This window comes from Carcharodon carcharias, chromosome 13 (assembly GCF_017639515.1).
Source record: "Carcharodon carcharias isolate sCarCar2 chromosome 13, sCarCar2.pri, whole genome shotgun sequence".
Classification (NCBI taxonomy): domain Eukaryota; kingdom Metazoa; phylum Chordata; class Chondrichthyes; order Lamniformes; family Lamnidae; genus Carcharodon; species Carcharodon carcharias.
The window spans coordinates 19,081,830-19,096,808 of NC_054479.1; the positions used below are offsets into that span (position 1 = coordinate 19,081,830).

General features: G+C 41.8%; 1 protein-coding gene across 1 annotated transcript in view; it reads left to right on the top strand.

The window, feature by feature from the left end:
- The window catches only part of ptpn11a (protein tyrosine phosphatase non-receptor type 11a), a 58,291-nt gene that overhangs the window by 37,522 nt on the left and 5,790 nt on the right, over positions 1–14,979 (top strand). The window contains exons 12-15 of the mRNA XM_041202824.1: positions 5,719–5,786; positions 6,246–6,397; positions 10,243–10,358; positions 14,417–14,518. Coding sequence (XP_041058758.1) covers positions 5,719–5,786; positions 6,246–6,397; positions 10,243–10,358; positions 14,417–14,486 — 406 coding nt within the window. The 3' untranslated portion in view covers positions 14,487–14,518. The remainder of the gene's footprint in view (positions 1–5,718; positions 5,787–6,245; positions 6,398–10,242; positions 10,359–14,416; positions 14,519–14,979) is intronic.

Sequence of the window (14,979 nt, forward strand, 5' to 3'; positions counted from 1 at the left end):
CAGAGACCCAGGGTAATGCTCTGGGGACCCGGGTTCGAATCCCGCATGTTTCAACAATATATTTGGAATTAAAAGCCTAATGACCATGAAACCGTGTCGATTGTCATTAAAAAAACTCATCTGGTTCACTAATGTCCTTTAGTGAAGGAAATCTGCTCTCCTTAACTGGTCTGGTCTGCATGTGACTGCACATGATTGATTCTTACATGCTTTTTGAAATGGCCTAGCAAGCCACTCAGTTATATCAAACCGCTAAAAACAAGTCAGTAAGGAATTAAACCAGATGGACCACCCAGCATCGACCTAGGCACCAGAAAAGATAATGGCAAACTCAGCCCTGTTGACCCTGCAAAGTCCTCCTTACTAACATCTGGGGGCTCGTTCCAACATTGGGAGAGCTGTCTCACAGACTAGTCAAGCAACAGCCCGACATAGCCATATTCACAGAATCATATCTTACAGATCATATTCCAGACACCTCCATCACCAGCACCAATGATATATAGTCGGGAAGGTCTTGCCCTGGGAGTCCCCAATGTCGTCTCTGGACCCATAAAGTCTCATGGCACCAGGTCAAAAATGGGCAAGGAAACCTCCTGCTGATTACCACATACCGCCCTGCCCCCCCTCCCCCCAGTTGATGAATCAGTACTCCTCCATGCTGAGCGCCACTTGGAGGAAACACTGAAGGTGGCAAGGGTGCAGAATGTACTCTGGATGAGGGACTTCAATGTCTGTCACCGAGTGACTTGGTATCACCGCTACAGACCAAGCCGAGTTGCAAAGACCAAGGAAAAAGTTGCTAGACTGGGTCTGCAGCAGGTGGTCCAGGAACCAGCAAGAGGGGAAAAACATACTTAACCTCATTCTCACCAGCATGCCTGCTACAGATACATCTATCCATGATGGTATCAGTAGGAGTGACCACTGCACAGTACTTGTGGAGACGAAGTCCCGTCTTCACATTGAGGATGCCCTCCATCATGTTGTATGGCACTACCAGTGTGCTAATTGCGATAAATTTCGAATAGATCTAGCAACTCGACTGGCAACCATGTGGACCATCATCAGCAGAATTGTACTCAACCATAATCTCTAACTTCATGGCCCAGAATATCCCCCACTCACCACCAAGCCTGGGGATCGACCAGGAATCAATGAAGAGTGCAGGAGGGCATGCCAGGAACAACACCAGGCACACCTAACGATGAGGTGTCAACTTGGTGAAGCTACAACAAAAGACTACTTGCGTGCCAAATAGCATAAGCAGCATGCGTTAAACAGAGCTAAGTAATTCCACAACCCACGGATTAGATCTAAGCTCTGCAGCCCTGCCACATCCAGTCATGAATGGTGGTGGATGACTAAATAACTCACTGGAGGAGGAGGCTCTACAAATATCCCCATCCTCAATGATGGGGGAACCCAGCACATCACTGTAAAAGATAAGGCTGAAGTATTTGCTACAATCTCTTCAGCCAGAAGTGCAGAGTGGATGATCTATCTTGACATCCGGAGGTCCCCAGCATTATAGATGCCAGTCTTAATCAAATTCGATTCACTCCACATGATATCCGAAACGGCTGAAAGCATTGGATAGTGCAAAGGCTATGGACCCTGACAATACTCTGGCAGTAGCATTGAAGACTTGTGCTCCAGAATTTACTGTGCCCCTAGCCAAGCTGTTCCTGTACAGCAACAACACTGGTGTCTACCTAGCAATGTGGAAAATTGCTCAAGTATGGACTGTACACAAAGCAGGACAAATCCAACCCAGTCAGTCACTGCCCTATCAGTCCACTCTCGATCATCAGTAAAGTGAAGGAAGGGGTTATCAACAGTGCTATCAAATGGCATTTGCTTAGCAATAACCTGCTTACTGATGCTCAGTTTGGGGGTTCCGCCAGGGTCACTCAGCTCTTGATCTCATTACAGCCTTGGTTCAAACATGGACTTAAAGAGCTGAACTCCTGAAGTGAGGTGATAGTGACTGCCCTAGACATCAAGGCCTCATTTGACCGAGTGTGGCATCAGGGAGCCCTAGCACAACTGGAGACGATGGAAATCAATGGGAAAACTCTCTCCTGGTTGGTGTTATACCTAGCACAAAGGAAGATGATTGTGGATGTTGGAGGTCAATCATCTCCATTCCAGGACATCACTGCAGGAGTTCCTCAAGGCAGTGTACTAGGCCCAACCATCCTCAGCTGCTTCATCAATGACCTTCATTCCATCATAAGGTCAGAAGTAAGGATGTTCACTGATAATTGCACAATGCTCAGCATTTGTGACTCCTCGGATACTGAAGCAGTCCATGTCCAAATGAAGCAAGACCTGGATGTTATTCAGGTTTTGGCTGACAAGTGGCAAGTAACATTTGCACCACACAAGTGTTAGACAATGATCATCTCCAACAAGAGAGAATCTAGCCACCACCCCATGACACTGAATGACATTACCATTGCTGAATCCCCCATTTATCAACATCCTGAGGGTTATCATTAACCAGAAACTGAACTGGACCAGCCATATAAATACTGTGGCTATAAGAGCAGGTCAGAGGCTGAAAATCCTGAGGAAACTAGCTCATCCCCTGACTCCCCAAAATCTGTCCGCCATCTACAAGGTACAAATCAGAAGTGTGATGGAATGCTCTCCACTTGCCTGGATGATTGCAATTCCAGCAACACTCCTGAAGCTTGACACCATCCAGGACAAAGCAGCCCACTTGATTGGCACCTCATCCACAAACATTTACTCCCTCCACCACTGATGCACAGTGGCATCAGTGTGTACCATCTACAAGATGCACTGCAGGAACTCATCAAGGCTCCTTAGACAGCACCTTCCAAATCCACGCTACCATCTTGAAGGACAAAGGCAGCAGGTAGATGGGAACACCACCACCTGAATGGTCCCCTTCAAGCCACTCACTATTCTGACTTGGAAATATATTGCCATTTCTTCACAGTTGCTGGGTCAAAATCCTGGAACTCCCTCCCTAACAGCACTGTGGGTTTACCTACACCACATGGACTGCAGCGGTTCAAGAAGACAACTCACCACCACCTTCTCGAGGATAATCCAGGATGGGCAATAAATCCTGGCTCAGCCAGCGACGCCCATTGAATGAATAAAAAAAGCCTGCTTGACTAGCACCCCATCCAGCGCCTTCTGCATTTACTCCCTCCACCACCAACACAATGTGGCTGCAGTGTGCACCACCTACAAAAATTCCCTGCAGAAATACACTGGCTTCTTCAACAGCATCTCCCAAATCTGCTACCTCGAACACCTAGAAGGCCAAGGGCAGCTGCCACATGTACACTGCGCCACCTCCAAGCCTTGAAAATATATCATCACTACTTCATCACAAGATCAAAATCCTAGATCTCCCTACCTAACATGGACTGCAGGAGTTCAAGGAGGCACCTTTTCTAGGCCAATAAGGGATGGACAATAAATGCTGGCCTTGCCAGTGGCACCCACATCTTGTGAATAAATTATATTTAAAAAGTCAGTTTAAAATGGAATCCAGTTTAAGATCAGTTGTGTGCTATTTTCTTAAAAACAGTGGCATGCTCCTCCCCTCACCGACTCCACAATGCTGCCCTACAGAGGTAGTAGACCAATCAGCTCTTGTAAATGTGCAATGGGAGCACACCATAAGCTGCTCCCTGTCCCAAGAAGTTGACCCAACCCAACAACACCTTGAGTTAGTCACTCTGCACCTACACAAATTTATTCTCTCTCTATACAGACATGCAAAGCATACTGACCATGTACTCTACTGTAAATAATGTGACAATGTGAAAGTGCATCATATAACCAGAACACAATCTTTTTTTTAAAGTTTAAAGAAGAAATTCTCTTTGATTTAATTATTTCCTGTTTTGATTTGTAATTTTATGATGTCTTTATATCAAGCCCCTATTACAAAAAGTAGCGTAGCAACTATTGTAGAATTGGCTACCCGTAATTGGTTTGAAGCTTGAACGATCCCAGTGTGAAGCAGATGGCTGCTTTATGGCATGTAACATTCCAGTAGCTGTTCCACTGCTGCCTGATTTGCAAAACTTAAATTTAAATATTCTGAAGAATGGTTTCCAAAAGTCTTGTTTCATCTGCTAATTCATTAGGTTTAAAATAATGCCATATGTGTTGTCAGAAGGGTGCAGAACTTAGCCCAACAATTTAAACATTCTCGGTGAGACAGCAGCAGAACAAGATATGTCTGTCCACACCCTTTTCATATTCCCAGATCCACCAAGAAGGTGCACTTGCATACTATAACAGACAACTTACAAAGTATCACAGGCAAACAGCCGGGAGGAAGTCCCTTTGTCTTAACTTGGATATTCATATGAAATGTTACTTTTTATTTGCAAACATTTGGGATTTGTTTTTGAGCATGCAAAGTGAATGACATTTTTCTGCTCTGATTTTTTTAATATGTATCTCCCCTCAGCTACCCTATCCTAAAGCTGGGGGGGTGCGGGGGGGATTCCAGTAGATCACCAAAGTATCAATGTTTTTTTCTAAAAATGTGCTGTTCGACTGAAGAAATCACAACCAATCCTATCTTCAGCTGGTATCCACATCTTTCCAGTTAGGGGCTTCTAAAATGTGCCAACACTGAGACTAGCATAGCTTCCTTAATGTCACCAGAGCAGAGATGAGTGAACCCAACAAAGACTAGGGATGGAATCTGGTAACACCCTGATCGAAATGACTTTAATTTCATTGTTTCAATGCAGAACTGGTCGTAACTTAAATTTCTATGTTGTGGGTGAAGAAGCAAGATCTGATCCTCTGGCAAAAGCTTGTCACTGGACCATGCTTGAGTCTGGTCGGTGCAGGTTTTTTGATTCAAACAGCTACTTAAATACTGACAGCAATCCTTTGAGCACAGTGTAAACAGCTTTAACTTTCAAATCAGCTAAAAAGGGAAAGCTGAAACATTGTGACAAGGCTAATGGAGTTAATGGTGCATTTTAATGTTTTAATTTTTTTCCACCATTGAAAAGGGAAACAAGACAAAAAAAAGTCACTGCACATCTTAAGAATCTTTACAGATCCTCCAGACTAATGATTCTGCAGTAAGACCCTTTGTAGAGAGAGGATGGATGATTGAATTTATTTTTTAAAACCTATTTTTTCTTGCAATTTTCTCCTCTCCTGTAGATGCTGACTCACTGGGGTACTGAAGCCATTGGCCCAATGGTATCTGAAGTGAGCATGAGCAGTTTTTTTAAACTGTGTCGGCATGTTATGAAACCAGATGGGCATCACATCTGAGTCCAGCTCTGTCCTTGCTTTTCCACACTCTTTCCAACAGAGTTAACAATAGGAACCCACTCCTTTTCTTCTTTTATCTTTCTTGCCCTCCCTTCCATTCACCCCACCCTTCCCTGCTCACTTGCTGTTTCTCTCCTAAATGGTAAAAAATCTCTTTGCTCATTGAACACAGAAAGTTGGCACTGAGAAATTAGAGTTCCTACTCTGTGTTCATTGTCAGCATTAATCACTCATGTCAGACATAATGCATTAAGAGTAAAACTGTTCCTGCATTACTCCAGTGCCTTAGCCCTGATACCAGCAGAATGCTCCCTATCAATGCACATTTAATTGTCAATTTTCATCTCTGGTTGAAGTTGTAACTTCTTCATTTTGAAGTAATGCATAGGTTATAGCGTGAAAATCTTTTTCTTCCAACAGTGCAGGGATTGGGCGTACAGGAACCTTTATAGTGATCGACATCCTAATCGACATCATCAGGGAGAAAGGTGGGTATGAACCTGCTGTTCATTCACAGCAGGCTTCAGCCAATTATTTTTCCACAAAAGGAGGGATTTTTTTTCCAACTATTGTAGAAACCCAGTCATTTTGAATTGTGCCAAATAAAAAGAGCTTTAGCTATTGAACACTTGGTCTCATTTCCTGTACCTGTGTGCAGTCTGCGTTATAAATAGGGCCTGTATGGCACACATTTTAAATTAAACACTTCTAAATTTCTCTTAACCCATGCCCTGTGTGGGTGGTAGGGATTAACACTTTTTGGCATATAAGTACTTGGAGCTGTTTGTGAGACAACTCTTAAACATGGTTGTGTATGAAACATGTGTTAGTGTGAATATTGTATGGGTCTGATCTATTATTCTTTGTAAGTTAGGTTTTTGGGAGCGGGTTGATACATAAATCCTTCAGTGAGGGTATGATGTGTAATGTGGGATTCTCCACTGTAGGTGTGGACTGCGACATCGATGTTCCAAAGAGTATTCAGATGGTGCGGTCACAGCGTTCTGGGATGGTTCAGACAGAGGCTCAGTACAGATTCATTTACATGGCTGTTCAGCACTATATTGAAACACTGCAGCGTCGGATCGAAGAGGAACAGGTACAGCACATTCATGGAGCAGAAATGTTAGCACCTGTTATATATATAATTTTTTTTACTTGTTCATGGGATGTGAGCATCGCTGGCTAGGCCAGCATTTATTGCCCATTCCTAATTGCCCTTGTTCAGAGGGCATTTTTAAGAGTCAACTACATTGCTGTGGGCCTGGAGTCACATGTAGGCCAGACCAGCTAAGGATGACAGATTTCCTTCCCTAAAGGCCATTAGTGAACCAGGTGGGTTTTATGACAATCGGCAATGGTATGGTTGCATGGTCATCATCAGACTTTTAACTCCAGATCTTTGTTGAATTCAAATTTCACCATCCACTGTGGGATTCAAACCTGGCTCCCCAGGGGATTACACTGGGTCTCTGGAATACTAGCCCAGTGACAATACCACCATGCCACCACCTCCCATTTAATATGACCTGTTCCACAAGCAATTGTATTTTCACTGTCCTGTTTATAGCTAGTTGTCCATTACAACAGCAAATTGTGTAGATTCAGACAGGTATATGACTGAGAATGGGAAAGAGCCATTCTACCAACTAGTGCTTAGAGAAGGAGATTGAGTGGGTAATTTGTTTTGATCGCCTCTTGTTGAATGTTAAAAGTATGCATAAATTACATATGTCTTCGTAGGAGGATCTTGACTGTTATGAGCAGCTGAGAAACATTTGCTGTCATTCTTCAATTAACATTGTTAAAGATTATAAACTTGCATTGGATGCAAAAATATATCAGTTGACTGCTCACCTCCGCTCTTTTGGTCAAAACATATCCCAGTATGGAATTGAACAAAATGCGCCAATAATATTCTGCATTCTGAGCTACCTGATCTTTGTGATGGCAGAAAGAATATTACAATTTATTTTAATGAATGGTGGAGTAGGCTTGAAGGGCCAAGTGGCCTACTCCTGCTCCTAGTTCGTATGTTCATATATTTCAGCATTCCTGAACTATTAGAGGAAAATTCAGCCAGAGCTTCTGCTGCTGTTTGTTCTGCAGTGACTCCTGGTGAGAAATGTGCATATGGATCTGTGGTGAAGAATGGTTCAGGCTGATTTTCATATTTGATAGGGCGGATGCGAGGAAGATGTTTCCCCTGACTGAAGAGTCAAGAACGAGTGGTCACAATCTCAAAATAAGGGGTTGGCCATTTAAGGTTGGGATGGAGAGAAATTTCTTCATTCAAAGGGTTGTAGGTCTTTAGAATTCTTTAACCTAGAGGACTGTGGATGTGCAATTGTTAAAATATGTTCAGGAAAGAGATCAATAGATTTTGGATGCCAAGGGATATGGGGATAGTGCAGAAGTACAGTTGAGGTAGAAGATCAGCCAGGATCACATTGAATGGTCGAACTGGCTCGAAGGGCTGAATTGTCTCGACTTTTCCAATTTCTTGTGTTGGCTGGTTAATAGCCTCTTGAATGAAGTATCTAGAAGCTGTATCCCAGCAAGTGTCAGTGATTTTGAGAAGAGGATTTAAAAAAGAAATGAACACTACAAATTCATGTGCGGTTTTATATAGGCATCTCTGGTATGTATACTGAATTAGCTTGTTGAGTGCAAACAAATTTAATGGACTCATTTTAGGGCAACCACGTCATGAAAAAAAAAACAGGGCTGTGTTAAACTGAGATCACAGAGTCAAGGTGAAGGAAGATGCACCTAATATCCAACACAGAGGAAATAGCTGAGTTTATTTTCCATCTCACACCTGTAGACATTGGTGGGCACAACAATATATGGCCCACAGCACAGAAAAGAACCGCTCTAATTATTTGTTATGATTTTGTAGATTGAATAGATAAAATAATGGAATCATTTTGTATTGACAGTAGCATCTGGAGTGATAGCCAGGTAGCTCAGTAAATGCTATCTTCTTGGTATGCCAAGATGCTGTATATTGGACTTCCCCACCAGACAGAAAAATTGCAAAATTTCCACACCCCTGTCCTTTTAACAGATCCAAATTATTTGTTAGCCGCATAGAGCCTTGTGTACTGAAATTGTGATAAGATCATAAGTAATAAGAGCAGGAATAGGCCAATTGGCCCATCGAACCCACTTTGCCATTTAATGAGGTCATGGCTAATCTGATTGTGGCCTTAACTCCACTTTCCTGCCTGGCCCCCATATCCCCCGATTCCCTTATCAATCCAAAATCTGTCCAACTTGGACTTGAATATATTCAATGACCCAGCCTCCATTCTCACTGGGAAAAAGAATCCCAAAGACTAACGACCCTCTGAAAGAAAAAAAATTACTCATCTCAGCCTTAACTGGGAGACCCCTAATTTTTAAACTGTGTGCCCCCCCCCCCCACCCCCAGTTCCAGACTTCCCTCACAAGGGGAAATGTCTTCAGCAATCCACTCTGTCAAGTCCCTCAAGATCTTATATATTTCAATAAGATCACCTCTCATTCTTCTGAACTCTAATAGGTATAGGCTGTAAGACTTGCCATTTAATATATTTTTTAATGAAGACTGGGTGCTCTGGCATTAGGCTGGTAGTGTGTGTACCTCCACAGAGATGTTCTCCAGAGACGAGACTCGAGAGCTGTATTTATTAACAACCTGGATAGGGGATAAAAGCCCACATATTAAAGCTTGGTGATGACAGAGATAGGTGGTATTGTAAGCGGTATAGATGGAAGCATATTGGTAACATTACAGAGATACTAATAGGTTTTATGAATAAATAAAACTGGAAAATGAAAGCAAATGAGTCATCCACTTTGAATCTAACAAGGATAGAGCAAGGTAATTTCTAAATAGTGAACAGCTGGAAACAGTGGAGGCTCAAAGCAGTTTGAGGGTCCGGGTACATAGATCATTAAATTGTCATGATAAGGTACAGAAAATAATCAAGGCTAACAGAGTGTTGGTCTTTAGATCCAGAGGACTAGAATGCAAGGGGATAGAAGTTGTGCTATAGCTATACAAAGTCTTAGGCCATGCCTGAACATTCCTTGGCACCGTACCTTGAGAAGGATATATTGGCCTTGGAGGCTAAGCAGGGTAGATTTATCAGATTAATACCTGGATTCCAAAGGTTAAATTACGAGGGAAGATTACCCAAAATAAGGTTGTGTTCTCTGGAATTTGAAAGTTAAGAGGTGATTTGATCAGTTCAAGATATTACAGAAAGCTGATAGATAAAGAGAAACCATTTCCATTGGTTGGGGAATCTAGGACTTGGGGGCATAGTCTTAAAAATTAGAGCCAGACCTTTCAGGAATGAAGTTAGGAAACACTTCTACACAAAGGGTAGCAGAGGTTTGGAACTCTGCAAGCAGCAATTGATGCTGGATCAATTGTTAATTTTAAATCTGAGATAGATCTTTGTTAACCAGAGGTGTTAAGGGATATGGAACAAAGTTGGTTATATGGAGTCAATCACAGATCAGGCATGTTTTTTTTTTGTAGAAATATATACCTTATTCATAAAATATCTAAAAGAACATTTCAAAATGGCCATCCTAATGCAAGGATATTCAATTTTTCTACATATATCATGTTGCACTCTGAGGCATTGAAGCACAGATCAGCCATGATTTAATTGAATTGTGGAACAGGTACTAACTAAATGGCCTACCCCTGTTTCTAAGGTGGGTTTAGTATATGTGAGGAGCTCCACTCCATAATTGTGTGGCAGGGTGTGTGTAGAGTACACAGTGGGTTTGTGAGCAAGGGGAGGAGAGCCTTGTTCAGTTTTTTTTAAGGAGAAAGATCAGAATGATTTTTTTTCCCCAAAATAATTTGAATTTGAATTTCTGTATTTGAACGAATTCTTGTGTCAGGCATAAGCATTCTAATGCGGTCCTTGACTCTTTCAGAAAAGCAAGATAAAAGGCCGTGAATACACAAACATCAAATATTCCTTATCAGACCTGACGTGTGGAGGAGATCAGAGTCCTTTCCCACCCTGCACACCCAATCCAGCATGTACAGAGTAAGTACATCCATTTTGCATGATTTTGCAATACTTCCAATCTTGCTGTAAGGGTGTGATTCATGCTGTCTTAACTTTGCTCCCACTAGTTAAATAAAATTGACTAGTTGTTGAAGTAAATGGTTTATTTTAACTTTGACTTGAGTTTGAATGCAGCGCAGGCTAATGAGATGGAAATGTTTCCTTTGTACTGGCTGCAGGAACCCATAGGGAAATTACTTTGAGGTCACAAGCCATAATGAAAGTTGGAGAAACGTAATGTCACATGGTGTAGTAAGAGGTGCTCTTATGAAGTTGAGACAAAACAAAAGGAGCTTTATTCTATGGGCAGGGTTTTTCAGATAGCAGAGTTTCTCACCCTGCCACTGAAAGAGTCAGCGGGGAATGCATCCCCTGCAATAACGCACCCATTTGGCCGGAGACAGGACTTGCATCCCTCATTCAGGAGGAAGGTTCCACCTTTGAGAGCTGCTGGCCAATCTGATTGAGTTGGGGAGGTGAGGCCCAAGGGTTGTGGGAAGAGTGTGGGGGTCTTGATAAAGAGGCCGGCGGGGAGGGAGCACCCATTGGGGGAGGGCAGACAGATATGGGGGTTGCCGATGTAGAATGGAGGCCATTAAAGGAGGGTTCTTCACTCTCCTGAACTCTTACCGCCAGCCTAAAAATTGAGGTTGGGCGCGAAATTACCTTTAAGTGATCATTGACTGCCCACTTAAGGGCTTCAGTTGGAGCAAGGGAGGGTGAGGCAGCCTAGGCTTCGCCTATCCCATTGTAAAATTGTGGACAGATCAGGGCGGGTGGTGGGAAGGACATCCAATGGAATTTTATGGGCCCTCCCCACCTCTGGCAGGGGAGCGTAAAAGTCAGCCTATAGCCTTAGTCTGCGTTGTTTTCAATGCTGAATGCCTGGTACTCTAGTAGCCTGGTAGCACATAGATAAGTATATGTAAATCCAATTAATTTAAACCAATGATATTGAAATATTTCTGTGTGAAGACCATCTGCAAATGTTGGCACAATCCTAAAGATTCTCTGCCCTAGCTTCCAAAGACCATTGCAGTTGCCCAAACTGGTCTCATAGTTGATTGTAGATTATAGTCTCATTGAAGACAAAACTTCCCCTCATCTTATGCACCCCCCCATCCCCCGAGGTATAAGCATTAAGAACACACATTTCAAAGGAATGCACCGCATCACCTGTAAACAGTGAAGGGCTCTCTTACAATGGACAAGTTCAGTTCAAGTCTCCACTAAAGTAATTATATGTTGCATCAGTAAGATTATAAATGGGAGAAAGAAAGGAGAAATGCTTTAAATAAGAGACACCTGAAACGTAACCTGTAAATGGTAAGAAATGTGCAGTAAATGAAAAGAAAGTTGGACAATGGAATATATAAAAGGCACACAGTAGAAGTGAATGATTTTGATTGAAGTGATCTTACCTGCAGTACTTGATGGGGAGAGGCAGAAACCTAAGATGGTATCAGTGGATTTATGTAATTCTGGAAAGGAGCTTTATGCTGAACTGAGTTTAGAAATGGGCAACCAGACACCAAAACCTTGCTGTTCATATAGGAAGTGCCTGAGGGATTTGGTTTGTTCATCACAGTATATGTAAACGAAAGTCTTTGGTGCTGTAGGTGAGGAATACCTGTGACCAGTAATTACTTCATTCAAGTAATGTTAGCAAATAAGTTAGAACTGCTAACCCAAGTATTAATGTGTGATTGTCACTGCCATTAGGCTGCTTAGCACTGGTAACTGTATCTGGCCTTTCTCAAAACTAGAAGTATGTGTGCTTCTGTGAGCCCCACCAATCCATCTCTGATTATAACAGTCTTATTATTTAATGGGGATTAAACACTGGGGACCTGTTAGTTCTACCATACATGCCCATTCAAATCTCACACAATGAAATATATTGGGCCAGAATATCTGTCAAAATAACAGCATGGTTAATGGCTCTCACTGTTATCTATGAGTAAATGGTATAGCACCTTCAGGCAAGGAGCAGATGCAGAGTCAATTGGGAATATCTAAAAGTCGCTGCTGAGTTGTACTGCTGAACTGTTAGTTTTGTGAAAACAACATCTTGCTCTCAGCCTTGTTTTTTTCTGAAACTTGTTTTATTTGCCCATTAAACTTGCAGTAGAAAGCTAAGTCTGGTCTTTATAAGTAATTATCCTTGTAAATAACATGATAAGTGTTATTGGCAGCCAAGTAACATCTTTGACACTAAAAATAAATTTACAAGTGTGGAGTCTCATTCCTTCAGATTTTGAATTTTTGGGGAGGATTGTAGAAATATCATTTTTTTTCTTTATTGTCTTTCTTTCTCCCAATCCAATCTTTCTTTCCCTCTCTTTCTCTTTCTGTAACTGATTGATTGTTGAGTTCACCCTCCTCCTCAGCCTTTCCTGTGTTTATATCCCAATCCTTAAATCTCATTGGTTAGGGAGACACCCTGTTGGTTGAAGTTCCAGATTTCCTATTTCCTTTGCACCATTATCAGCTCACACTTCCAGCAACCTTGTGGGCAAAAATATTTAAAGCTGAAAGGTGCCATGGCAAGTCTGACAAATGGCAGATTTCAGCAGGTGCCCTGTTACAGCAAATTTTGACCCTTTATATCCTTGGCATGTATTAAAATAGAAATTGATTTTAGGTCTGTTTAAGCTTTAAAATCGTTACCTGCACTGAAAGTGGACATGGTGCTGGGGGTGAGTAATGATGCTGCAGTACATGTAATTTATTGGAACTCAAATATCACTAGACTACTGTATCACTTGGGGTGAGACAGCTTTTATTTGATTACTTTAGGTCCTCTGTCTGTACTTAGTTTTAAATGCTTTTATTTAAGTTGATTTCCTGTAGCATGCGGGTGAAGGGTAATAGCTTGCATGCAGTTCAAACATGCAAATGATCCTGTGACTCCACAGGGACTGTGCTAATTCATTGCTCATAATGAGAGTTCTCATGAGATGAGAAATTCCCGTCACGTAAACAGCACTTTCCTGCTGATAGACTCACTAATGTGAGTTGGGGTAAAGTCAGTGTAAAGTAGCGAATTGTGGTGCAGCATTTACTCACTGGATTAATCTCATAATGATCAATTTAGGGAGAATGTTTGGAGTGAAATTGGATTGCTTTTTTAATGGAAATGCTTGGTATCATAATTTCATTTGTTAACACAGTGCAATATTGTTTGAGAATGATTAGAAATGATATCTGGTTGTGTTCTCTTCCTAGCAACATGCTGTAGCCCTTAAGAAATAAGTAAGCTAATCCCAAACTAAAACAGTGTTATTGTTATGAGAACTGTGATAATAACACCTGTACAAAGTCAATACTATTGCTATAATTATTCAGTGATTCAATGCCACAATGGTTTTAAGATGGCTACTTTGCAATATTACTGTGCAAAATGGCTTTGCATTTAATACCACAGGAGTACAGAATGAACATTAATATCACCGGCGGTCAGGAATGCATTAATGGATTATCTTGTGATATGGTGGTAATGAGTTAGCTTTCCAGTTTGTAACCACATGGTGAAATTGAATGAGGAATTCCCAAATGTATGGTGCAGCAAAAGAAGCAATCAAAATGTTAGCTGCTCTTGTGACATTCTTCTGTTTTAAATTTCCCCCACTCGCAGGGGAACACACAGTTTTCTCCAAAGGATGCCACATGTTACAGATGATATCTGCTGTATGTGATGATTATGCAGTGCTATGTTACTAGTGTTTATGTAATTGTTTTCTCTGGGATAAAGTGCACTCCTGAATGCAGTGCAGGTGCCCACCGCAATTACGACTAATCTGTTGCTACCAATCCAGGCAAGGCTGGAGCTGACAGATAATTATTTTAGTGTTGGGGTGTGGAGTAGGTGAGAATAACAATTGGGGTACAGTGATTCCTTTGTTCAGAGGGAGATGGGTCATAAATGTTTGTGTTGAAGCTATGGCAGGGAGTGGAGCAGCAAAGTCTTGTTATAGTGGTGATGTGTACACATTCAGTAGTGAACACATTTTACTCAACACTGTCTTCTGATACAGAATGAAAGATGAGGGTGGCCGGATCTATGAAAATGTTGGCTTAATGCAGGCGCAAAAGGGCCATAGATGAGATAATGCCAGTGTTCGGAACAGAATAGAAAGGTAAGATTTATACTTTTTATCTCCCCTGTCAAATAAAATAATGTATGTCAGCTTGTCTCCCAAACCTTCTGGAGTGGGTGCCCCTAAGGTGGAGTAAGGGGTACAATGGCATATGAAACTTTCAAATTTTGCAGTGTAAAAATGTTTTCTTCCTTCAGAAGGTACTGACTCTTAACTGGACTCCAGATCCTCAGGCATGGCGAACCACTGATCACCTCACTGCTACTCTTCCCATGGTTTTGGACATCAAACCTAACCCCACTGCTGTGTGTTCTGGTGTCCACATATGAGCTTTTTCTAAAAGGTGTCACTGGAAACTGGTATGGAGCAGGAACCTTGTCTATTTTCTCCCTTTCTAATCCAGGGATCAGTTATAAGATTCTAGTCACTATCTAGTTGAGAGCAGTTGTTACGATCCCTGTAGAGAGCAATAACTTTAAAGAAGAGAATTCAGTTCCCAA